This window comes from Channa argus, chromosome 11 (assembly GCF_033026475.1).
Source record: "Channa argus isolate prfri chromosome 11, Channa argus male v1.0, whole genome shotgun sequence".
NCBI lineage: Eukaryota > Metazoa > Chordata > Actinopteri > Anabantiformes > Channidae > Channa > Channa argus.
This window is the reverse complement of record NC_090207.1, coordinates 8,284,655-8,309,442: the sequence shown is the minus strand read 5'-3', so window position 1 is coordinate 8,309,442 and position 24,788 is coordinate 8,284,655. Positions and strand designations below refer to the sequence as shown.

The window sequence follows — 24,788 nt, the reverse complement described above, 5'->3', positions numbered from 1 at the left end:
TTTTGCATATAAAAATGATAAACTAAGTTTTGAATAAGGGACAGAGATTGAGATAAGAGATAGGAGAGAAGTGTGGGTGTTCACTGGGTGGGGAGATTACCCTTATGCATTTAAACTGAAATACTGTATCATAGTGTCTGTTGTTTATCTGGAATATCTGATTAACAAAACTGCAATCACACAAACAGGACAAACATTTGAGCTAAATGAAATCTTTGTATTTACAAGCCTTAGTGTTTTTAACAAACACTAAGTGATAAAATATAAACAGATGGAGAAATGAAACAGAAATTTCACAGATTATTATCTTCGCTACTGTAGTAATCTTTTTTTTTGGGTATTGTGAAATTAGTAATATTCTCTTCTTTCCTGTTTGGTTTTTATTGTACAGTCTCATTTATCTCTTCTAAAGATATTATTGAAAAAATAAAGTTATTATTTGGATATTGTAAATATTTATTTGTTTTACATTGTTGATACTAAATTTCCTATAGGTGTGAATGTGACTGCTCTTCCATCTGGTTGTCCCTCTATATGTGAACCCTGAGAAAAGCCACCTGTCCAGGGGACACCACTACTCTCGCCCCAAAACAGCTGGGATAAATTCCAGCACCCTGCTCCCCTTTACAGGATATATAATTTATACAATGGATATAATGGAAGTTATTGAGTATTTTTTAGGTGAAAAAGACAAAATAAAAATATAAATACTGGTCAACCATAAGATTTACAACATATATAAGATTAGAAAGTTTTTGGATTAGTGACTGCACAAAATAAGCAATTTTAAAATTTACGTTTGTGCTATTGGGAAATAGTGATGGGCATTTCTTCACTACGTCACACTTTACAGAGTGTGATTAACCAGTTATTTGAGAAGTTAATCATGACAATAATAATGAAATCTATAGCTGGATGCAGCCTTACATACACGATAAAACGTTTGTACTGTGTATATGGATAATTCATTTCCTGGATAGTTAATTCTGAAATTTCCACTGTTATCTTGGCAAAAGAGAGGGACCAACACAATGAATTTCCTTGTACAGGATGTCCCTATCATGCCTCATCTTTGTGAGGACATTCAATGCTGCATGTAAACCAGCTGACAGACACAGACACACACACACAACCACCCACCCACAACTTCACACAGGAACAAGGGAGGAAAAGACAGGATTTTCCCAGCCCATTAGTCATATTGTATTTGGGCCAATTATTTCTTTTCTCTTTAGAATTACTAGTATATCATATATAACACTTAGAAATAACATTGCGTACATGTGTGTATCCTCGCACATACAGCAGGTATAGAAATAACTCCCCTTGGATACATTGCATTATATCAATTTGATTAGACTTTTTTGGGAGGTACAAATGTTTCCAAAATCAGGCTTTCATGTGAATACTGACCTCCACAAAGGAAAATGTGTGATTGTATAAAGATTCACCCCTTTTATTTTCTTGTAAATACACATGCCAGGATAAAAGTGCAAGGGTTGCAGCAGAAAGGGCATCCAGACTAAAAACACATGCCAAATTCAAATGCGCTGTGGCCACCCCCCTCCCACATGGCACCTGGGTTCCTCGGCAGTCGTGCTTTATCGAACAATGTCACAGAGAAAACAAAAGATCGAATTAAATCTTAGTTTGTCAGAAAGCAAATGGGAGATTGGACTCAAGTGGATGAAGTTACTTAGGCCTGATGAGACCAACATAACCTTTTCGGCCATCAGACTAGACAATATATTTGGTAAAGCTGGGCTTCAGTTATTTTATGGACAGTCTCTCTCATCTCGGCTACTAAAGCTTGTAACTTCTTGAGCTTGTAACCAAGTTTCTCGGTGGCCTCCCTCACTAGTGTCCTGCTTGCAAGGTCATTAGGAGATCTGTTTTCACTTCAGACCATAATTCAATGATAAAAAAAGTGAAATTTTCCACGCGAGGGGCCTCTTTTCCATATCCACTCTTCGTAATTCCCGTTATGCTCCCAGGTGGTAAACTCTATTTAGTGTTTAGTTGCCCAAAAAAACTACATAAAGCCTTGCAATACACATTTGCAGAAGAGCTGTTACCACGGTGTAGTAAATCTTTGTCTTCTTAGATAGTTACAGGTCAAGTACATCCTTTTTCATATTTATCGAAACTAACCTACAGTACAATATGTGTATTGCAGCCAGTTGCAGCCTACAATTCTGTGAAACATGTTTGGTCATCAATAGAAACTGTGCTTTCAGGTTTCAGTTCCATAAAACCTAAATAGCATTATTTGTGCCTCTGCTGTTGAAATGTTTTGAATATACTTCAGTAAGCACCCTCAGTAAGTGAATTCCCAACTTTACTGTTAATGTTGGGTTTTTAAAGAGGTCAAGCTATTTGAAATGTTCACATTGAAGTATCACAGAATCAAATGTATATAGTATATGCAGTTTATTGGTGTCAAACTATATACTGCATACAGTATAATAGTAATTGAAAAGTAACCAGGGAGAGATGCAACTATGGTTAGTGAGCATATTAATTACATTGTACGATCCCTAGCCTTACAACATGCACGTCATATACTACAATATTCAGTTTGCTTTATTTTTGTTTCAGTTCTCTTGTAGGTTTGAATAGAGTAATTTAGTAATTTGTCACAGCATTTGGACTTTCACTTAAGTGAAGAATTTTACGGAAGTTAAAGCATTTTGAAATTGAAAGATTCTTTCTTCTGTCCATTTAATCTGATTTGTAAACAAAGTCACAAGTTCAAAACTACTAAATGTGTAAGAAGAAATGAAAACGTGGTTACATTTTATTTTACTTTTGCTATTATATCGAGGTCAACATCTATCCTACAGAACATATTTAAGCTGTTTTATTTATACAGATTAATTACTTTTATGGTTCTGATTCAGGAAAGCTTTTTTGGGTTATCCATTTGTAAACTCACATCACAGTTTAAGAAACATCTCTGGCTGATTGACAATATATTGAGCATCACATAAATTTTACTAAGTGATACCAATGGGTGACCCTACAATGTAATGTTTTCCACAATTTAACAAAGTATGACACCTAGAGGCATTGTTGTCCCATAGGTTACAGAAACAAACTTTTGACTGGTTGATAAAATTTGGGTGGGTTAAGTGAAAAAGTAACACTTGTCAATACCCAACCAGAAAATGTGTAACACCTTGGATAAAAGTCAATTCCACTTCTCTTTCAGAATGACAATTGTTATGCTAGTATGTCAACAGTAGAAACCAGGTCGTCTGTGAAAGAAATGAGAAATTTAAATGCAATCTTTAATACATGATTAATTCCACCGATACATTTTTGATTTGTGGGCATAACAATGTAGGAGAGGCAGTGTTACAAAGACAAAGGTTTGCACATTCCACGGTTTTAAATAATTTCACTTGAACTGTAGAATGAGGCAAATTAGACAAAGTGGAGGTAAGAGCTGACATAAAACATGAATTGTACTTGTTTTAGCCAAATTGTTACAATTGAAAGGCAACTTTAGTTGGTAGCCACGCAGTAATAACAGTGATGAAAATTTACAAAATGCTTGCAGTGACAATGTATGGAGCATCAAGAGAACTCTTTAAATGTTCACTGATTAGTCTGCCTCGTTCTTTGAAGCCTCATCAAAATTTTCAACAAGATCTGAAAAAAAAAGACAGTGAGGTGGAGAAAAGGGAAAAGATTAAAAAGAGAAAATTGTGTAAATATGACCTAAAATTTTAGCCTTTCAAAATTAGCTCATCGATTCTGTGACAGGATTGTCTTATGTTTTAGTAGTCTTCCAGATAAAATGACTGGGCACTGTAAAACCTGGAGTTTGCTGTGAATTAAATCAGTAGACTAGTTACTAAGCTTAGTGGATTTCCCCTTGGTTCAGTTTCTTTTCACACATTGAAAATCCAAGCGAACCAAAATGCGTGACGAAAAGTCATGCAAGAATTTTCTTGTTATTGCATCGTTTAAATGGATCTGCGGTGGGAACGCGAAAGTAAACACACTAAGCAGATCCTGTTCTGTTCCACTGACATTTGTTCAAATCGGTGGTGATGCCAAGGTAACAAGTTGTCAACTACCTGGATTGAGGTGAGATCACACCCATATCAGAAATAAACTGCTTCAAAATTAATTTGGGAGAGCAGATTGAGTCAGAGTTTCTGTTTGGTTCTTTTAGTTTGCACCAACGTATGACTGCTGTATTTAGACCTGTGAAAACAAACTGCACCAAGGGGGAAAACAAAGCAGAGTTAAATTGGATGAGCTAGGTTTGAAAATGCCTTAAATGTATTTGCGCTTGTTCGATGCCATTATACCTACATGCCAACAAACAAACAAGCCTTACTGCTGTCCACGGTTAAATTATTTATTTATTTTATCATGTATAGGGCATTATCAAAACATAAAATAAATAAATAAAATATCTTACCTGGAACCTCATCATCCTCTTCTTCAGCAGCAACGATTGGGACTTTGTTGTCTGATACTAATGAGGAAACAGCAGAATAAACACCTAATTATGGAACAACGCCACACAAAACTACTGATACATGTAAACAGATCAATACAGACTGCTGTTGGTACCTGGTTTGGGGAGGGTTTCTGCTAATCTCCTGAGGCTGGTAAGACTGTCTGCTCCCAGCTGGTTTAGGATTCCTGGGAGCATCTCCGTAAGCTGCTTGTTCTCTGCGTGCCCTGTGATTGTAAAGGTGTTGGCAGCCAAGGAGGCCTGTACCTTCGGGTTATTGAAATGGATCACAGTCCCCTGATTTGTGAACATATTCACCTACAGTGAAACACAAAAGTAAAAAAAAATTAATAAAAAGTTTCTTGATGAATGTCAAGGGATGATTTAACAGTTGAGTAAATTACGGGCTGTGGCACAACAAGCTCAGTCGCCCTTCAGCCAGTAAGATTAGTGTGAAAACAGTAAGCTAACACTGTGTTTAGGTTGGTGCACAGATGGTCCCAGGTTTTCTGCATAATTGTCAGATGTCATCTTTGCCGTGTGTTCTAGGGCCACTCGTTAGCCCAGACAAAGCTGCTGCCCGTGGTCACCGCTAGTTTTTTTTGACGCTGACTTGGCGTGTCAAAGTTTTTGCCATCTTTGAAAACTGACAAATGGATTCAAAACTGTAATGCAGTAACTAAGACGTTTCAGATTATTTTTTTAAATTTCAAATTTGATTGTTTTATACCATTTTTAACTTATATTATTGGGCAACACAGTGGTTAGCACTATTAGCTCTTGGGTTTGAATCTGCCTGCTGTTACTTTTCTGAGTTTGCATGGGTTATTTATCGGTACTCTAGTGTCTACACAATAGCTGAAGACATGCAGCTAGGCTAGGTTTACTGAGCCTTTTACGTCGCTGACAACTGGGATCAGTGCCAGCTCCTCTGTAACTCTGAACAAGATAAGCAGTATCTTTTTTAACCAGATAACCTCAACCTTGCATCAGTGTTATGAAAAAGTCTGCCTACTAATTTTATCTTCATCGAAAAGATATTCTGTACCTCTTCAATGCCAGAAATGTTGTTGACTCCCAGTTTCTTGAGGGAAAACTGCAGCTTCTTGTCATCTGCTGTAGCTGTTCTGTGCACCACCTTCTTCTTTCTGCGTGCGGACCCCTGAAAAGCACAAGGTTTAACTATTTACATATAAACGTATAAAAAAAAAAGACTAAATACAAAAGCAATTGCTTCAAGCCAGGGATTCTCAAGGACCTGTGCTCTGCTCGTTTTCCAGGTATCCCTGTCCTACCTACTGCTGATTACCTCAATCAGGAGTGTTCAATCAGAAGCTGGAAGATACCATTTTAGATTAGGGTGGCGTGGGTTAAGAAAGCTTTTGACTGGCTCAACACTTTTGATCCAGGTAATCAGCAGCTGATACAACAGGGGGATAGGGATAGTTGGAAAACAATCAGAGCAGGGGCCTTGAGGAGCACGATTGAGAAACCCTGCTTTAAATCATTTGTTAACAAGTATCCCAACTCACCTTGCCACCTATGCGGACCTGCGCCTGCAATTTGGCAAGCTTCTCCTGGTTCATTATTGATTCCTTCATCTAACAAATCACAAAATCAAACTTAATATTTGGTCACACGTTGAAGACATTAAAAAAAACATAACATTCTCACTAAACACAATGTTGTAAGTGTGAATATGAATCAGCAGTCATTTCAAAATTACCACTTATGGTATTGACCTAATTCTTTTAACAGTTTTTTTTTTAATGAGACATTCACAAATTGTTTAATCATGAGATGAGAACCTGAGATAAAGTACGCAAAATGATACACAAGTCTAAAAAAAGTCAATTAATGAAACTGTCAGCATTTAAAGTGTGAATACAACTCTTTCCTGGAAACATAAAGCCCACCCCCTTCGAAAATTCCCCTGTCCTTTTTCCCGTTTGGCACAGCAGCCAGATGTCCAAAAATAGTAGCACACCTTTTTTTTTTGTCTCACTTTATGCAAGACCCAAGTGCTCAGCTAATGTAAAGTTAGTGGTTACAATGGATTCGCAGCGTTCTCCACAGCACAACAATATGTACTACCTTGCTATTCATATTGCGGCTTAACGACACCATGTTTGGTAGGTTAGTGCTTGAACTTTCACCCTCCACGTTAGGGTCTTTCGTATTTTTAGCCCTGATGATCAGGAACTGTAAAAGACTTCAAATACCAACGACCTTAACGTTAGGTGGCAAGCCACCAAGCTAAACAGCTAGCTGAGGCCTTTGAAACAAAAGATAGCCTTCCAGTATAAACCGACGTTTCCCTCGCAGCTTGGGTTAACACATAAGATGGCTCAGTGTGCTGCACTTTATTGTAAAGGTCGGAATTAGCTTGAGAAAACGTAAAACGTCCACAGAAACATGAACAGACCTGGGAGTGTGTAAACACGCGGGCCACACAGTCGATAGATGATCGGAGAAAGGAGCGAAGCCCGGAAGTGACATAATGAGATCGACAACTTGCCGGAAATGCTAAAAGATGTAAGAGTTTCTTAAGTTAGTAATCAGAATTTAACGTGATATACTGTGAATAAATCTAGTATATTCTAATGTACGGTTTAACCTCATAAATTTCCAGGAGTTACGTCAAACGATTACATGTTTCTAACATTTTTTTAGATGAAATAAATTATTTTGTTAATAAATAAACCAGTTAAATAACAAGATAGTTTTGAAAAACATATCATTTCCAATAGTCGCACATATTTTAATACTAATAATAAACCACTGTTCAATGGATAAATTAATGAAGATAGCGTATGAACAGGGTTTATCTCAGGAATCAATGAAAACATAAGTTCTAAAGAATCCAAGAAACTTTGTTTATTGGGCTAACTAATATTTAGCCTATATATAATATGTTGTCTCTATCAAGTGCTATTTAGAAATTCCAAGAAATCCCAAAGAAAGTTTTAACATTGTTACCCATACCGTGAACAATAAAGTTCTGAAAAATTCTGAACGGAAGTAGCATGGTTTGTCATGGTGTCCTCCTGTGCCGCGAGAGGCAACGTGATCACTTATTTAAAATGTTAAAGTTTTGGTTTTCTTGGAATGCTTTCATCGATATTGTCTGATTTCAAGTAATTATACTTAAAACATCAGTTTGTGCTTTTGGACATCTTTGTGTAAAGGTGAGAATGATCATAACACAGTTTAGCTTGTAGAAACTACTAGCCGGCTAAAGCGCAGTGTGATAACTAAGTTGTGCCACTCTGAACACGTTGGGTTCGTTATCAGTCTAATAAGGATAGGTTTTATTTTAGCAGTTATGAAAAGATCACTGTCGTTGCTTTTATATCACCGAGTTCTTTATGCCAGACCAAATACTAATGCAAAGAGGTTTGTTGCTTCTAAACGGTGATTTGGTCAACTTAGCCTTAATTATTTCGGTTGTGATGTTGTTAAATTAAAATTATTAAAGGGCTCCATGTTGTCGTTGTCCAACTTTTATGTGTCAGAAGTGTTTTGGCTATGCTATTAAAGACTTAACATCTACTTCTTAATTGTCTTTTTACAAAGCTTAAAAATGATTGTACTGTATGCTTTTGAATAAAATTTATTAGACATCTCAGTCCGTCGGATCTAAAAGGTTGTATATCTTTATATGTATATATTGATTATTTTAAAAGTCGTGTTTTTATTTCTTGTGCCTTCCAGAGAGCATATTTGTGGTCAGCACAGAAATGGCTTCATTTAAGCCTACAAAAATACAAGTCTACCCCAAACTTGGAGAGAAAGTCACTCAAGACACATTATACTGGAAAAACTACAAGGTTAGTATCTTGAATTGAATTTTTTGTGGGTTTTTTTGTTTTGTTTTTTTAATGAGTCTTAACAATAAATGTTTGTTTCTCATTTTACAGGCTCCAATCCAAATAAAAGAATTTGGAGCGATCACAAGCATAGACTATGCTCCTGTGGCTCCACATAATTTTGCTGTGACAGCATTCACAAGAGTATGTTGGCTTTCCTTGTATAGTTCAAACAAGTTATGTTCACTCAGTTTAGTCAATATTCACGTTATAAGCAATACTGGTTCCAGTGTGAAATTACTTTTCATTAGCATCAATTTCTCAACAGATCCACATATACGGACCATTCTCCCAGGAGCCTGTGAAAACATTTACACGGTTTAAGGACACTGCATACTGTGGGAGGTTCAGGTCAGACGGTCAACTGCTTGTGGCAGGATGTGAGGACTCTGTGGTCCGGCTGTTTGACGTCAGTGGCAAGGTGGCACTCAGGATGTTCAAAGGGCACACAAAGTACGTATACTATTTGTTGTAGCAGAAAGGTACTGTCCTGTCCTAAAAACTGAGTTTAAAAAAAAAAAAAAAAAAAAAAATAGGCTTAATTTCAAAATTTTCATATTGTACATTTTGAGGTGGTCACATCATCTATCCAGAAGTACAGTGCTATATTTCCAAGAGGAAGATTACATGTCTTTATTTCCTGCAAGTTTTTTTTTTAACACAAGTCCTCACTGGTACTAGTACTACTATTGCAGAAAGGTTTTTAATACTTTTGATTGCAATTTCCACTACACTTGCAATATCTCACTTCTGTTGCTCTCATAGTTTCAAAGGAACCAAGGAACTGTCAGGGATCTGATCAACTATTTGAACTCATTTAAAAACTTTACACTTATGCTTTTGACTCATAGATTGTGTCTTTCTGGGTTGTTTTGCACTGCAAAAAGATGTTTGTGTTGATTATTTCCTGAGTGATCCATCGACTTAATTTCATGATGATCTCAAGTATTCGGACAACCTGTAAACTGTTCTGTAGACCTGTCATGAGATGGACCTGTTATTGATTTATTTCTCAATGTATTTCTTGTCAGGGCTGTACATGTAACAGATTTCACCTCAGATCGTTACCAGATCCTCACAGGGTCTGATGACTACAGCTGCCGACTTTGGGACATCCCAAACTCCACTGAGCTCACATCCTACCAAGAACACACAGATTACATTCGCTGTGGTGTCACAAGCAAACTCAGCAGAGATCTTTTTATTACTGGTAAGATGTCGTAAATAGTATGAGGGAAATGAGGTCAGGAAGTAAAACATTTACTCCATTAGCATCAATGTTTGGTGCATCTTAGAAAGAGTTAAATATTTTGACACTAGTTTTCTGCAGACTGTTAGAATACAGTGGCTTTTAGACTAAACTGATTCAACAAACAGACAACTACTGTATATTAAAAGAAAATTAAATGTAAGTCTATTTTTTTTAAACATGCCAAGTAAAATGTTTAACTAGAATACTAATTAGAACTATTATTATTAACTATATGTCGGGGGGCGGCTGTAGCTCAGTTGGTAAAGATAGTCGTCCACGGACCACTTTTAATTGTACATGGTGCTGCTGCAGATAGAAGAATTAGGACTAGGATTGAAAGACTTTCATCTGTTACTGTGTGACTGATCACTGACATTGTTATTCTAGGGTCATATGATCACACACTGAAACTGTTTGATGCCAGAGTGGATAAGAGTGTGATGACCATGGACCATGGCCAGCCAGTGGAGAGTCTGCTTCTTTATCCTTCTGAGGGACTCCTCGTCTCTGCAGGTAATTAGCAGTATGGTACCTTGTTCAGTACGTGGGTGCAGAAAATTCAGGGACTTGTCAGAATAAACACACATTCTGTTGATTGTGATTGATAATTTGAAATCAGTGGAGCTCCATTAGATTTATCTAATGCGAACAATGTGGACCACCCGAAATTGTTTTCCCACACTGTTTCCTCTGTTGAAATAACTGCAATCATACACTCAGAGCACCTTGTATATACTTATGTTTGTCCAGATCTTTTAAAAACAAAAAAAATTAAGACAGGTTTGCTATCTTCCTCTGTAGGTGGGCGCTATGTCAAAGTGTGGGATCTGCTAAAAGGGGGACAGCCGCTGGTGTCACTGAAGAATCATCATAAAACCGTCACCTGTTTATGTCTGAGCAGCAATGGACAGAGACTGCTGTCTGCTTCTCTGGACAGGTAGATGAACATGTGTTTGCATGTGTGACATACCAGACAGAGACAAAAGGGTTTGCTGAATTGTTGATGCCTGAGGCATAATAGTAATTAATCTGATCTAATGCGGAGCCTCTTTTTTCCTTTCTTAGGCATGTCAAGGTGTACAATACAACTAACTATAAAGTGGTCCACAACTTTGACTACGCTGCCTCCATCCTCAGTCTGGCTTTGGCTGTAAGAAATCACATTCTACACTTCACATTTAATATACATTTTTATGTCTGAAGATAAAGCATAGGAAAATAACAGTTATAAAATTTTTAAATGAATAATTTGAGCAATTGTAACACATACTGATATGTGTTGTCTGAGATGTATATTAGCAAGTAAGGGGCTACTCTCTGCTCCTCAGTGATGTGAAAAAAAAAAAAAAAAGAAAAAGACAGAATTTTTCAACATAAAACTATAATTGATCTTTCCTCAGCCGGATGATGAGTCCATTGTCGTGGGTATGACCAACAGTATTTTGAGTATCAAACACAGAAAAAGCCCTGAGGAGTCAAAGGAATTCTCTGGCCACCAGAGGCGGCAACCATCATATCGTGTTTTTGTGAAGGGGAAAAATTATGTCCCTAAACAGGTACATTTTCATTTAGTAATATGAAGTTTGTTGATTAATTTTTTTACCCCCTAATAAATGCATTGACTATACCGAAAATTACCAAATACCTAAAAAGAAAATGTCAAACTGTCTAATAATGGGTAATGTCTTTTTGATTTTGCAAGCTTGAATATTTTATAAGGCTTATCAGACTAATTTCTCTCTAACTATTGTTCATTTCTTGGGTTTTCCATCATTTTCCAGGATGATTATCTTGTCAGTAAGCCAGTGAAACAGCATTTGACGAAATACGACAAGCAGCTCAAGAAATTTAATGTGTCCAAGGCTTTGGATACTGCTCTGGAGGTACAGTATACTTTCATGTATTTATAACATTTGGAACACAGTTAAATTGGTTTCTGCCAGTTTGTTTAGGTTTGACTTTGTCCTTTTTCAGATTGAAATATCAATAAGTTATTTCCAGTTGCTAAGTTGTTCCTCATGCACAAATAAACATTCAGTAAAGTGGAATAATTATTTTACATTTGTTAAGTTAGCAGTATATTCTATTTTATTTATAGAGTTGGACAAGACTGAGAAAGCCAGAGATCACTGTTGCTGTTATAAAAGAGCTGGATCGAAGAGGAACATTGAAGAACGCTCTAGCAGGAAGGGATGAACAGGGGGTCTCACAGTTGCTCAACTTCCTTATAGGGTAAGATGCAGTTAGAAGATTATTGTTGAACAGATTTAACCAAGCGTTGACACAAAGAGACTGAATTTATGTCATGTGATAACTGTTGAGGGATGCAAGTGCCATCTTGTGAGGGGGCGGTTCTCTCCTGCAGTGATTACAGTGGGTTATCTGCATACGATTTCATTTGTTTGGCGAAAAAGTTGTTTAAATCGTTGGATGGGGCAAAGTCACGGTCAAAGTCACTCTAACTCATCAGCAGAAATGTGCTCACCACATGGTGCACAAAAACAAAAATTCTGCACAGTGTGACATCAACTCCACATTCTCTAATACAGCTCTGAAATTTGTAGCTTTTTCTGTTGTGCAGACAGTTTTTGCCAGTAAAACCTTTTTACCATTTCTTCTCCAGGAACTTGGTTGACCCCAGGTTTGCCCCTGTTCTTGTAACAGCAGCTGAGATGATCTTAGACATCTATCAGTCAGTAATCGGCCAGTCAGCAGTTGTGGACCGACAACTGCTGAGGCTGCAGGAACTACTGGAGAGAGAGATTGACTACCAGCAGGAACTCCTGGAGGTGCTAGGCATGTTGGACACAATGTTCGCTTCCACTCTGCCTAGAAAAGAGGTGCCATGCTCTGCTATCAGCAGGTCTAATGGGCTGACTCAGGGGGAAGCTAGTACCTCAGTGCCACAGCTTCAGGCCACCTGAAAAGGGAAAAATTGCTTCAGATGGGGTTTGAGTGCCACTGTAACTCTAAATCTTCCCCTTTTTTTTTTTTTTTTTTTTTTTGTTTGGAAAAATCTGATTTCCTGACATGTCAACCTACATGTCATAGACTTTGCCAGAACAACAGAAACATTTTGGTACAGGTTTTAGGAGACCGAAAAACACATTGCCTCCCCAGTTTTTTAACTCAGTGAGATTGACGACGCAACAGACAACAAAAGACAGATTTTACTGTATAAAGTATCTCCAAATGTGTGAATGTAAAGCAAGGCATTGGTTGTGTTGGAAGTGATGTAATTACACCTGTTAATGTGTGTGTATGTGTGTGTCTGAGTCGCTTGTGCATTTGAATGATTTTACTGTTTCTGCTTTGTCTTTTCATAATAGTCAATGACGTGTTTTATAAACAGATAAAATAAATCTTTGTAATATTGGAACTGACTTAATTGTAATTGTGTTAGAAAAAACTACTCCATGAAATATTTAAATCATTTAAAGTTCTATGTAAGCATTTAATAGTTAATAATGCACAGTGTATAAGCAGACATAAGGATGTCATGTACAGTATTGTCAATTTTAACTTCTTATATTTTACTATAGTCATATTATTATTATTATTTTTGCTATAGTCATTCAGTGGTGAAAAGTACATTTACCTTAGTACAGAAGTACATTTTTGAAAGATTTTTTTTCATACTTCGACTCCATATGCAAATACTGGCAATGTAATCCCACTAGATTCATGTGATAGCTGTAGTTACTAGTCATTTTTCAGAATCTACCCAGCAGTATGTAAAATAATAAAATTTGTAATTGTGAGATTCAAAAGAGGATCATCAAAGCGGCATATAAGGTAAATTGTGTCGTTACCAGCTGCTACATTTAAGTGATGGACACCGCAGTGCATCAGTAATAATAATTCAATAACATTCATTCATGTGAAATTAGCTCTTCTGCCAAAAAAAGTACTTTTACTTTTGGCAATTCAAGTAATTTTTATTTAATACTTTAGTAAATAAAGTATTTATTCAAGGACTGCAGTCATTTATTAGCTTTTTGCAACAGGGTGCCTACAGGAGGAGCTATGGATGGATTGCTGAACAGACCTACAGGGCTATAACCTGAAGGATTGATGAGCTTCTGAAGTTACTGTTCATAGGACCTAAAATGAAGTACAAACAGATGCAAAAGGAAATTGCTGAACGGCAGCCTAAAACTGCAATACGCGTAAAATTCCGATAACAAACACATAAGATTTTTAAAAAGTCAACGTTAAAATGACCACAGACACACAAAATGACAAAAATGTAACAATTTCCAAAAGGAAAATTCCACAACCAACTGTGTCTGGGGGCCATTTTTTTCCTAGTTTTTCCATGTTAATTATACATCCAATCACACTTGTATTTGAGTAAAACTACATTGGAATTACAGTCCGATCTAGTCCAATAATAATCTTTTATTCGCTGCTTAAGGCTGTAAAGGTCAGATGACAACATGCAGGAATAAAAAACCTTTTCCAGTGGACTCCTCCGGTTTTTTCATCGCCTTCCACTAGAGTTCGCTGTAATCTCAACATCTAACTTTCACAAACGAGGAATTTGAATTAGAAAGCAGACGGAAGACAGAGCATCAGCGGTGACAGAGAGGAGGATGCTGTCTATCCCCCCCCCCCCTCTCTCTCTGTGTGCGTGTGTGTGCGCGTGTTTGTGTGTGTATCGGGAGCCTGCAGCTCAGACTGGAAACAGCAGCGACACCGACTCAACGCCATTTCTCAACTTGTGGCTTCATCAACGACTCTGGGAGCAGCAGTAAGCAGGAGGAGGAGGATGATCCCAGTCAGGTGCTCAGGTTCGTGCTGAATGAAAAGGGACCTGTCAGGCTGTTTTCTGTCGGAGTTTGAGCTCCTGCTGTGAAGATCGGTATGTCAATAAGCCTTTTCTACCATCTGCACACTTTAGTGCAACGTTTCCTAGGATATTGACTTTGCTAATTTTGCAACAGACTATTCCAATTTTAAGATCTGGCCATAAAAGACAGCCACAAATGTATTTTTATGCTAAATAGATCAGTAAACTAAGTGTTTAATTAATTTGAACTATTACCAACAAGTGCATGAATTTTCCCAAGGTAGACTGTTGTATTTGTGTTTTTAATTATTATTATTTTTTTTAATAAATAATAACCAAGTGTGCTGCCATTTTAACTGTGCTAAACAGTTTTGCTGTGTCATAAAGCTAGCACACTTTTGGTGTCCTCATGTTTCTTTAATCAATGTAATATTTGGCGTGTTGTAAGTTTTTATATGTTAAATGTAAAAGCAAAACAAATATGCAATTGTGCAGGAAACAAGTTCTTTGGAAATGGTTAAGACAATGCTCTTGTTTCCAGTTTAGGATGTGGCCTCTGATGAAGAACAGTCCTGAACCCTGTAACACTGAAACTTAATCTGTTTCCAACTCACACACACACACACACACACACACACACACACACACACACAGACTACACATAGCTGTATATCAGATTTGTGCACAGTCTGCGTTCTGATCACTGTCTCCACACACTAAAACTGAAAGTATCATCATTAAAATTAAAAAAACATTATTCACATACTATGGATCAAAAGATTAGCTTTGAGGACCTCTAACTCAGCTTGGCACAGTCAGAGTTATATAATCTCTTCTGGTTCAGAGGAGCATGGAGAATAACTAGAATAACCAAAGATGTAATGAGGAGTCACCTGGCTACATTGCATTGATACTGAGTTTTCCTTTTTTAAAATTGTTCTCTCAATTGTCTGTGTAATGTCTGTTTTTGCCTGCAGTTGCTGTGCAGATGGAGCTGAGCAGGAGGAAAGTGCCTCTCTATGTGAGTATGTGCTCGTGTTTGCAGTCAAGTGTGAGACCAGCTTCTCCAATTAATCTCAAGAGTTTATTATCTCTCTGGAAAATCTCAGCACGGTTTAGAATGCGTAAAAGATCTTTAGATATATTTACAAAAGAAAAAAAAATCTACCACGGAGTTTATTTGATATAGTTATAACCTTGGAGTTATTTTTGACCAGGATTTGGCATTTACGTCACATATAAGACAAATCTCTAGAACAGCCTTCTTCCACCTACGGAACATTGCTAAAATTAGAAGCATCCTGTCTCAAAGTGATGCCGAAAAACTGGTCCATGCATTTGTTACTTCTAGGTTGGACTACTGTAATTCCCTACTTCTGGGGTGTCCTAATAACTCCCTAAAAAGCCTTCAATTAATCCAAAATGCTGCAGCAAGAGTGCTGACTGGATTAGGAAAGAGAGATCATATTTCACCTTCACTAGCTTCTCTTCATTGGCTTCCCATAAAATCTAGAATAGAGTTCAAAACCCTCCTCCTTACATACAAAGCTCTTAATGGTCAAGCTCCATCATATTTAAAAGATCTCATAGTTCTGTATCGCCCGATTAGACCACTTCGATCCCAAAATACAGGCCTACTTGTGGTTCCCAGAGTTTGCAAAAGTAGAATGGGAGGCAGAGCCTTTAGCTATCAAGCTCCTCTCCTGTGGAACCAGCTTCCAATCCAAATTCGGGGAGCAGACACCCTCTCTACTTTTAAGACTAGGCTTAAAACCTTCCTTTTTGATAAAGCTTATAGTTAAACTGCTCACTCAACCTGAACTAGCTTTTCTCTATACATTTACTTGTCACCACTGTATATCATTAATTCTATATCCTACAACCTGTACGATGCTTTGTTGTTTTGTTGTTGCTTTTTTGTTGTTTTGTTGTTGCTTTTCTTGTTGTTTTGTTGTTGCTTTTTGTTGTTTTGTTGTTGCTTTTCGTTGCTCTTTTCTTTTCTTTCTCCACTTTCCACTCACCCCAACCGGTCAAGGCAGATGGCCGCCCACCCTGAGCCTGGTTCTGCTGGAGGTTTCTCCCATTAAAGGGAGTTTTTCCTCTCCACTGTTGCCTAGGGCTTGCTCAAGGGGGATTTGTTGGGTTGCTTCTACATGCTTGTGTAGTCTGGACTTTATTCTGTAAAGTGCCTTGAGATGACTTTGTTGTAAATTGGCGCTATATAAATAAAGTTGAATTGAATTGAATTGAATTGAATATAAAAATGCATCTAAAGCCTAAAATAAAAAAAACATTTGGTATCTGAGAGAATACACGTGTTTACTGTACATGTACTTTCATAGGCTCCGTGAGGTTTATTGTTTTTTGAATTGAACATTTTGGGGTTATGCTGCTGGACTATTTGAACACTGACAAAAACAACTTATCTACCAGAACAATGGAGACAATTCCAGCCTGGAATTTGTGTGTGAAACTAGCACATCTCTGTGATTCATTCACAGTGGTTTTTAAATGGATTTACTTATTTGGAATTAGAAAGGAAGTTGTAATTGCGATCAGTTAGTGATGTCTTTGGTCGTGTTAAAGCGTATTTTCACAGACGACAGATCTGGAGCCTGTGAGAATAAGCTCTCTTCAAACAGGACAGGAGTGCGGTCAGAGATTTTGTTTATCTGTTTCATTTTAAATTATTATTTACAAACATTAATGAGAAATAATGCTTCCCTAAAGAGCTCACACTGTACCCAGTCAGTTTAATCTGTTGTAACGTTTTCGACACATTTTGAATGCTGAAGATTAATTCATCATCTCACCCATTTTACTGTGTGTGAAAATCTTATCCTTAGATAATATGCTCTCTTTCCAGTGAGGGACATGGATGGCACATTTATGCAACAACTCAATTTGAAAAGTAGATGGTATCTTGTAAAAGGAAAGAACAGGAGGCTGACTGGTGTCATTAGTCAACGGTGTTAGTGACTACCATGCTAAAATGCTCAAGATGATGCTTATATGCACAAGTCAGTGGTCATCATCTTAGCCATAGTGGGCTTACATTGCTAACTGTGTCTACACAGAAGATAATGGGAATGTCAGTAGTTTTTCAGGTGTTTATTAATATTTAGTATTTAGATCATGTTGTCTATATTCTGAATATCTTCTGGAATTTCTTCCCGCGATGCTCTTATTGTGGGTACCTCACACAATAATACAAACAGACCAAACATAGGGGAAGGTGAAGTTCACTCCTGAGAAAGGGTGAATTCTGAAAACCACAGTCCTCTGTCTTTGGAAATTGTTGCAACAAATCAGATATGAATCAAACGTCTGTGATTTGCAAGTTGTGCCAAACACCTACACAATGAAGAAGTGAAAACACATTAAATTCATTCCACCACTTTGTAATATGATGTGATAATTATTTTTATAAACTGATAACGATGATAAAATGTAGTAAATGCTCAAATCTATCTAACAGATGTGGAGATTCTTTGTCAGATAATCTGAAACTTTGTACTGCTAAACTCAAATCTATCTAACAGATGTTGAAATTTTTTGTTAGATAATCTGAAACTTTGTACTGCTAAAAAGAAAAAGGATCACAAAAGTCATTAAGATTCATCATCTGTGCACTGTGGAAATCTATGACAATCTATTTCACAGATGTTGAGAAATTTCACTAAAAAACAAAATTTCTACATTGCTCGTGTGAAAGTCAGGCTTTAATGTCATATGTATGCACAGAGTCTGTGTGTCTGTTTTAGGGTGCCTTGAAAACATTGCCTCTTACTGTATGATTTATTGCGGCATAAACTGTTTTAAGCTACAGAGTCTGTTTATGTTCATTCCTCCTGCCTCTAATAGTCTCCACTGTCATGTCCGGCATTTCATCTTTTGCCTACAGGATCATTAGTGGTCAACATGTGGTCAGTCTCACATTGATGAGTCTTAATGAGGGCACAAGGGAAACTCTGTAGATGTGAAATTTGTGGTAAAACTGTTTTTTTCTCTGTGGATAAGTGAACCTGAAGGTAGGATTAGGAGAGATGGAGAGACATTGAGGCAGGAATTACTCATGGCATCTCTCTCTTAGACAGTGAGCGAAATAAAGAGAAAAGCCTTGCAGTTTTATAAAGAAGTGAAATCAGGTCAGCTGTTGAGGTGATGCAAGGGTAATAGACAGACTCTCATGAGGAGAAAAGACAGAGAGCTGCTTGAAAAAAAAACCCGCAGTCTTACACCACCCAAAGCTAATCTGGGATGTTCATAGCATTTCAAGTTAAGCTCTATGATTTACATTATTTCAGGCAAGGTCTTCTTACTTTCAGCCTGTCTCCTCTACGCCTGCCTCAGTCAGTTGTTTGGTATGTTTCCTAGAATAACTCATGCAGTGCTTAAGGCTGCAATGCCTGGTCTGTTGAGGTCACTGGAGGTATACAAATTTAATAAATTGCACAATACATTTCTTCAGAGACAGTTTGATGTAGATGGAAAGCAGACATTTTTGTATGCTAATTCAGTTTTCTCCAAGATGTGTAGTTTCTAATGGCTACGTGGATATACATAGTATATACAGATGTGGACAAAATTGTTGGGAGCCTTCAAAGAAAAAAAAACATACAAAACTTACATTTTTTTTCTGTAATAACTTCAAACTGACAGAAGTAATAAAAGAAGAAAACAGAAATAAAATAAATAAAAAACAAAGAGGAGGCTTTGGATGCTTTGCTTTGGATTTTTAGTTTCTACAGAATATTTTAAATAATATAACAAAGACCAAAGAGCTCAGGCTAAACAACATGAGATGCTATATTACACAAAACACTTGAATTATCACAAAAAATCCAATTATTTATAATCGTTACTCACAAATCTGGCCCATTATATTGGTTGTATCATTTAAAATATTCCTATAAACCAAAAATCAAAAACAAAGTTCCATTTTCATTTATGTATTTATTTTTTTGACACTCTGCAGCATTTTCTTATTCGTTCCATACTGTGATCAAAATATTATTTAAGATACATTTGAGTATCCTGTTTTCACTGAAAAAGAGAAAATAAATTTGGTAACAGTATCACAAATCAGATAGTGTGAGATCTATAATACATGGTCCAGGTTGAAGTGCAGATTTACAGTCTTGTCAGGCTGATGCACAATATGTTGTTGAACCGATATGTGATCTGAAGTTTTTTTTAAAGGTTTCCATTCAGTCAACATACTGACTTACATACTGTATGTATAGTTTTGCTTAGTCTCTCCTGATTCTCTTTTTTCCCGCCTCCTATCAGAATTCTTTAGTTTTCCCAGGCCTTTGGGATCAGCGTAGGTCTTTCAAAGAGACACTAAGACATTCCTTTTTTTATTGACAGAAGATACACCCTCAAGAGGATTGCTGTCAGGGGATTTGGTGTACTTCACAGAAATGTAGAACACTGCATTAGAATAGTGACTTCCTTTAAAACAAGCCTGTATCTTTAGGAATAAGAAAGCATCTTAGTTCTTTATTTTCCCTCTCAACCTGTCCTGTCTTTTTTTTTATTTCAGGGCCAGGCAAAGGTATTTGCATTGCTGGAGGGTTTGGACTCGGTGCCAGAGGGTGCAGAGGTCTATGTTGTGTTAGAAGGATCAACCCTGGTCCATGTCACCAGAGCTCAGAGTGATGTCATGCTCTGCTTTATAGTTCCTGGTATGTGCTACTGTACTGTCTGTTTAAGTTGTATTGTTTTGCTTTGTTATTTTGCTGTGCCATTTGTGACAACCACTTGCTTGACATTTGACTGACAATCCAGGGTTTTCCACTCCTGTCTGTTATATAATGAGGAGCAGTATTTCACAATTTCAATCTTGGCATGGACAAAGACACAGACACACATATACAGCCTCTGAATTGAGGTCTGGTAGGACACAAAATCTTATCAACTTCCTCTCAGGAGAGAAACTGCTCCATAAACAATATGTCAACATCACTGAACCTCTGTATGGGTTGACACAGACACAACAGCAGGCATGTAGGCATGTGCATCCTCTACAATAGCTGGATTATTAGAATTGGATCTGCTTCTCCATTAGCTTACTGCCTTCATTAGCACACAGAGAGTGATCACAGTATCAGTTTTTTTAAGGATAGCTTTGGTCATTTTGTAAAAGAATCATACAGACTCAAAAACGAACATTGAATCTTCTCAGTTTACACTTGGTTAGTTGCTATCCAGCAGCCTGCATTAGCTTGTTCGTCTTGGCCATTGACCTCTTTTGTTGTCCAAAAACAATTAAACACAATTAAACACATCAACCAGACACCCTGCTACACTGGCTGACATATTTCTTCATTTCAAAAATTGTAATTAGGCCATTTGAGTACAGTGAACTCATCGTCATGTGGAAAAAAAACATTTTGAGATGATTGTAGCTTTGTGCATGGCACGTTATCCCGATATTCCCCACACTATTGCACCACTACCACCGCCACCAGCCTGAACCCCTAATCATGGCTGGATGGATCCATGCTTTTATGTTGTTTAGGATGAATTCTGACCCTACCATCAGGTTGTTGCAGCAGAAATCGAGACTTATCAGACCAGGCAACATTTATCCAATCTTATGTTGTTCAAATACAGTGGTCCTTTGTGAGTTGTAGTCTCAGTTTTCTGTTCTCAGCTGACAAAAGTAGCACTGATTGTTGTCTGCTGCTGTAGCCCACCTGCTTCAAAGTTCAAAGTCGTGTACCTCTGTTGTTGCCTTTCTATTAGCTCGAGCCAGGCTGGCCATGCTCTTCTGACCTTTGGCATCAACATAGCATTTTCGCCTAGAGAACTGATACTCGCTGGATATTTTCTCTTTCTCAGACCATTCTCAGTAATCCCTAGAGATGGTATTCATGAAAATCCCAGTAGATCAGCAGTTTCTCATATGCTCAGACCAGCCCATCTGGCACCAACAACCATGCCATGTCACTTAAATCACATTTCTTTTCCCTTCTGATGCTCAGGTTGAACTTGAGCAGATAGTCTTGACTATGTCCACATTCATAAATCCATTGTGTTAATGCCGTGTCATTGGCCAATTAAATATTAACAAGCAGTTGAACAGGTGTACCTAATAAAATGGCTGGTGAGTGTATGTCACCCAGGGGAGCAGTGCATCTGGCACCAAGTGGATCGATCGATCTCTTGATCGATCTATCTAGCTATCTATCTATGCTTTAGACCACGTCAGTCATGTATTTTTCTTAATTTGAAACAGAGACTTGGAATTGAATTGGCTTGAGATACTGTAGGTAATCAATCACTGTGGACGTTGTCTTTGCAGTAAATTAAGTTTTTTTGGCACAGACAATCAGTTGCAGGCAGAGCCTTTAAATAGAATTAGATAGTATTAAATCTATAAATCTTTCTGAAGTAAAGTCTGGCTTTTGCTGTGTTGTGTCCCTCTTTAGGACACAACCTGGCTGAGGCGGTCTCTGTCCAGGCCTACCTCTGTTCTGAAACCACACCCCTCACCTGGGTGGGCGGAGCTTCATTGGAGTATGTCCAGGATGATGCTCAAGTAGGGAAGATACACAAAAATGATCCTATATTACACATTAAACATTCTTGTGGTAACAGATACCTGCTTATAAAACAAAGTCTTTTCGCTGTGAAAACACATCTATCTTACGAAACGAAGTGTAGTTGTATATTTTTATAGTAAATCAATTACTCTAATAATTGTTCAGTTCTTGTTTCGCATTAAAAAGAAGTGAAATCATCCCACATGTTAGATAGCAGTAGTTTTGACATTGCTGTATTTTTTGCATTGTAAACTGGTTGCCATACGTTTTATCTTCCTCTCAGGACCTGGCAGAACACCTTGTAATCAATGGACATAGTCTGTCTGCCACAGATCACAAGGAGCTCAGAAGCCTCTTCAACCTGGGGCAGGAGAGCTCTCGATGTGCAATGGATTGTCGCATGGCCCTGGCTATGGCCAACCTGGACATCCCTCAGGACTGGAATGTGCTGGGGTGGCACGGTGGAGTTGGTGAGAGCAGGATTGCCTTGTATTGACCAGGCATTTGCTTCCATTCATCTATCCATCCATTATACTTTCATTATTTACAACAAAAACTCGTGAGGGCACATAGTGAGCGAAGATAAAGGCGAAATGTCGAACAGATTTTGCTCTTAAGCATTGCGCTGAAAAACGTGGAGCTAGTTCCATCGAAAGACGGTGAACTTTTCAACTCTTCCCTTTCTACTTTCACTGCCATCATTGCTCACTGGCTGAAATCGGAAGTGAACATGGTCACAAGTGTGCTCCTGTTGAATTCATCAAAGCCAGTTAAGCAGCATGTAATCTGGTTAATAAAGCCTTTCCATCTGGAAGTAGCCTCAGGCAGAGCTCAATAAATATGAGGGCGAGTGTGTGTGCTGCTATTGTGTGTGTGTGCATGTGTGTGGGCGCTGACCACCATGTTTACTAGATGCCACCATCTGTTTGGCGTGAGTGTTTGTGTAGGGCCACCTACATAAATAACAAACTAGATTTAGCATTAATATAGTTATGGCAGTCTGTTTCTTTACAGCGTCTCCCTCTAAATGTCTGCAGCTTATTTGATAATATTGCTTATGACCTCATCCCCAGGTGCTGCACACAACTGCATGAACAAGCCCCAACTTTTTTTGTAGCTTTTTACAGATTCTGTGCATTTGTAAAGGCACTGGAAACAAATCTGACATACAGCTGGCAAGAGTGTTTAACTAGTCTTAACAGGGCCTGCCGTCAGGAGCTCTTTAGATCTGCACTTAAAATTCTGGTTTGGTTTCACATGCTTCTATCGGTTTACTTTTGAGTAAGCTCACATTGAACAGAAAGGTCAATCAATTCCTAAAGAGTAACAACTATCTTGGACCAGTTTTTGCCTGAACAAAAAGTACCGATTGTGTATTTTTGATTAGTCTGTTTAAAGCTGTTTAAGTTTGATGGTCAAATTCCAGGTTATGTTCTGTGCTGTTGCTCATCCTTAAAAGTCCTTAATCCGGTATAGACACTATAACCAGTGTTTGTCTTTGCTAGTGTGGTATTTCCAGCATTAATCCTTGACTCTTGTTGTCTTGCCAGATTTTGCAGTATTTATGTGTTATGTGTAGTCAATTCAGTCACTATCTTGGCCTCTTGATGTGTGTTTATTTTACTTTTTTTTAAAAATGCAGTTTTACAGTCTTGAAAACTCAGTTTGAAAACCGAGAACTTTATGGAAGTAATCCCAGAAGTTATCACTCACTTCTGCAACTGCCCTAATAATTGCCATTTATTGTATTTACGTTGTGGATTTGTGGTGAATCACTCACAGACCTCAAACTTCCAAGAGGCAAAGTAATAACCAAAAATAATCATGAAATTTTTTCAAGACTGCTTTTATTGACACAATCAGTGGTCACAATTTATTTATAGTGAAAACAAAAGGAAAATATGAGCTTAACTGAAGAAGAACTACTGCATAATGACAGCATAAGAAACTTACGGAATTATGAATCATCTCAAATTATTTCATTCAAGCCCCAGAATGAGTATATAAGCCCATAATTGTACATATTAGGGCCTCTTTAAATAGTACCTACACCTAACGAAAATGCTCCTGCATTAAAACATGTTAATATTGTGGTGAATGACTGCTACATTTTGAGACGGTACTTTTTTAAGCGGATTGGAGTTACCTGGATACAGATCTTAGACTGCATTAAGTGGCAGAGACAGAACCAAGAAGCTGTCACCACTCTGTTAAAAAGCTCTTATTGTCTTAAAGTGGGTCAGTGGAGCAGAAGGATCCAGTGCTGTGCAAGAGAAGAAATCAGTCGTTGACATTTAGGTTAATTATTATGAGGGGGTGCTTATCAAGACAATGCTCCTATCATGTTAGCTTCCTGCAGTTTTTCTCACCATCAGCCACTGACTAATTCTTGCCCAACGCTTAATCTCACCTCCTCCTTCTATTCAGCAGCTGTCTTGGGTCACACAGGATTGTTTGTCTCTGAAGGTCCCAGTGCAGTTTAACTCTGCAAAGTTAATAATATATTTTTTATGATTTTCTCCTTCAATCTCCAGGGCACAATCCCAGAGAGTCTCCCCTCCACCTGGCTGTGCGATGGGGTATGTGTCGGCTTGCAGAGCTGTTGCTTTGCCAGCCAGGGGGTTTGATGGCTGTCAGTCTGCCAAACGAAGAGGGAGTCACACCGTTGCAGCTGGCACAAGCAGCAGGCAACACTGAGCTGCTGGAGCTGCTCACACAGTAAGATAATAAGCTCCAGCGGGGCCCTTCAGGATGAGATGCTGACAAATGAACCAGTGTTCTGCTGTAACATTATGCGTTCGGTGAACAGCGCCTTTTCATTCTTTAGACGATTCAAATGTACTGGTTG

The 24,788-nt window shown here is 37.8% G+C and overlaps 2 protein-coding genes and 1 pseudogene across 3 annotated transcripts in view; 2 read left to right on the top strand and 1 right to left on the bottom strand.

Annotated features, from left to right (window-relative positions):
• Positions 1–3,269: 3,269 nt before the first annotated feature.
• LOC137136432 (transcription factor BTF3 homolog 4-like) lies at positions 3,270–6,979 on the bottom strand (annotated as a pseudogene).
• Positions 6,980–7,497: 518 nt separating this feature from the next.
• utp15 (UTP15 small subunit processome component) lies at positions 7,498–12,978 on the top strand. The gene is made up of 12 exons (XM_067522341.1): positions 7,498–7,662; positions 8,189–8,304; positions 8,395–8,487; positions 8,612–8,796; positions 9,375–9,553; positions 9,983–10,108; positions 10,397–10,532; positions 10,661–10,745; positions 10,996–11,151; positions 11,377–11,478; positions 11,694–11,827; positions 12,219–12,978. Exons 2-12 carry the CDS (start codon positions 8,215–8,217, stop codon positions 12,517–12,519), a joined length of 1,587 nt encoding a protein of 528 aa, XP_067378442.1. The 5' UTR covers positions 7,498–7,662; positions 8,189–8,214; the 3' UTR covers positions 12,520–12,978.
• Positions 12,979–14,267: 1,289 nt separating this feature from the next.
• LOC137136143 (rho guanine nucleotide exchange factor 28-like) overlaps positions 14,268–24,788 on the top strand; it is a 38,957-nt gene continuing 28,436 nt past the window's right edge. Inside the window, exons 1-6 of one of the 2 annotated variants that reach the window (XM_067521259.1) lie at positions 14,268–14,459; positions 15,365–15,408; positions 19,936–20,077; positions 21,827–21,936; positions 22,224–22,410; positions 24,475–24,658. In XM_067521259.1, the coding sequence (XP_067377360.1) occupies positions 15,376–15,408; positions 19,936–20,077; positions 21,827–21,936; positions 22,224–22,410; positions 24,475–24,658 (656 nt within the window). In that variant the 5' untranslated portion in view covers positions 14,268–14,459; positions 15,365–15,375. The remainder of the gene's footprint in view (positions 14,460–15,364; positions 15,409–19,935; positions 20,078–21,826; positions 21,937–22,223; positions 22,411–24,474; positions 24,659–24,788) is intronic. The other variant, XM_067521260.1, reaches the window with a different exon arrangement.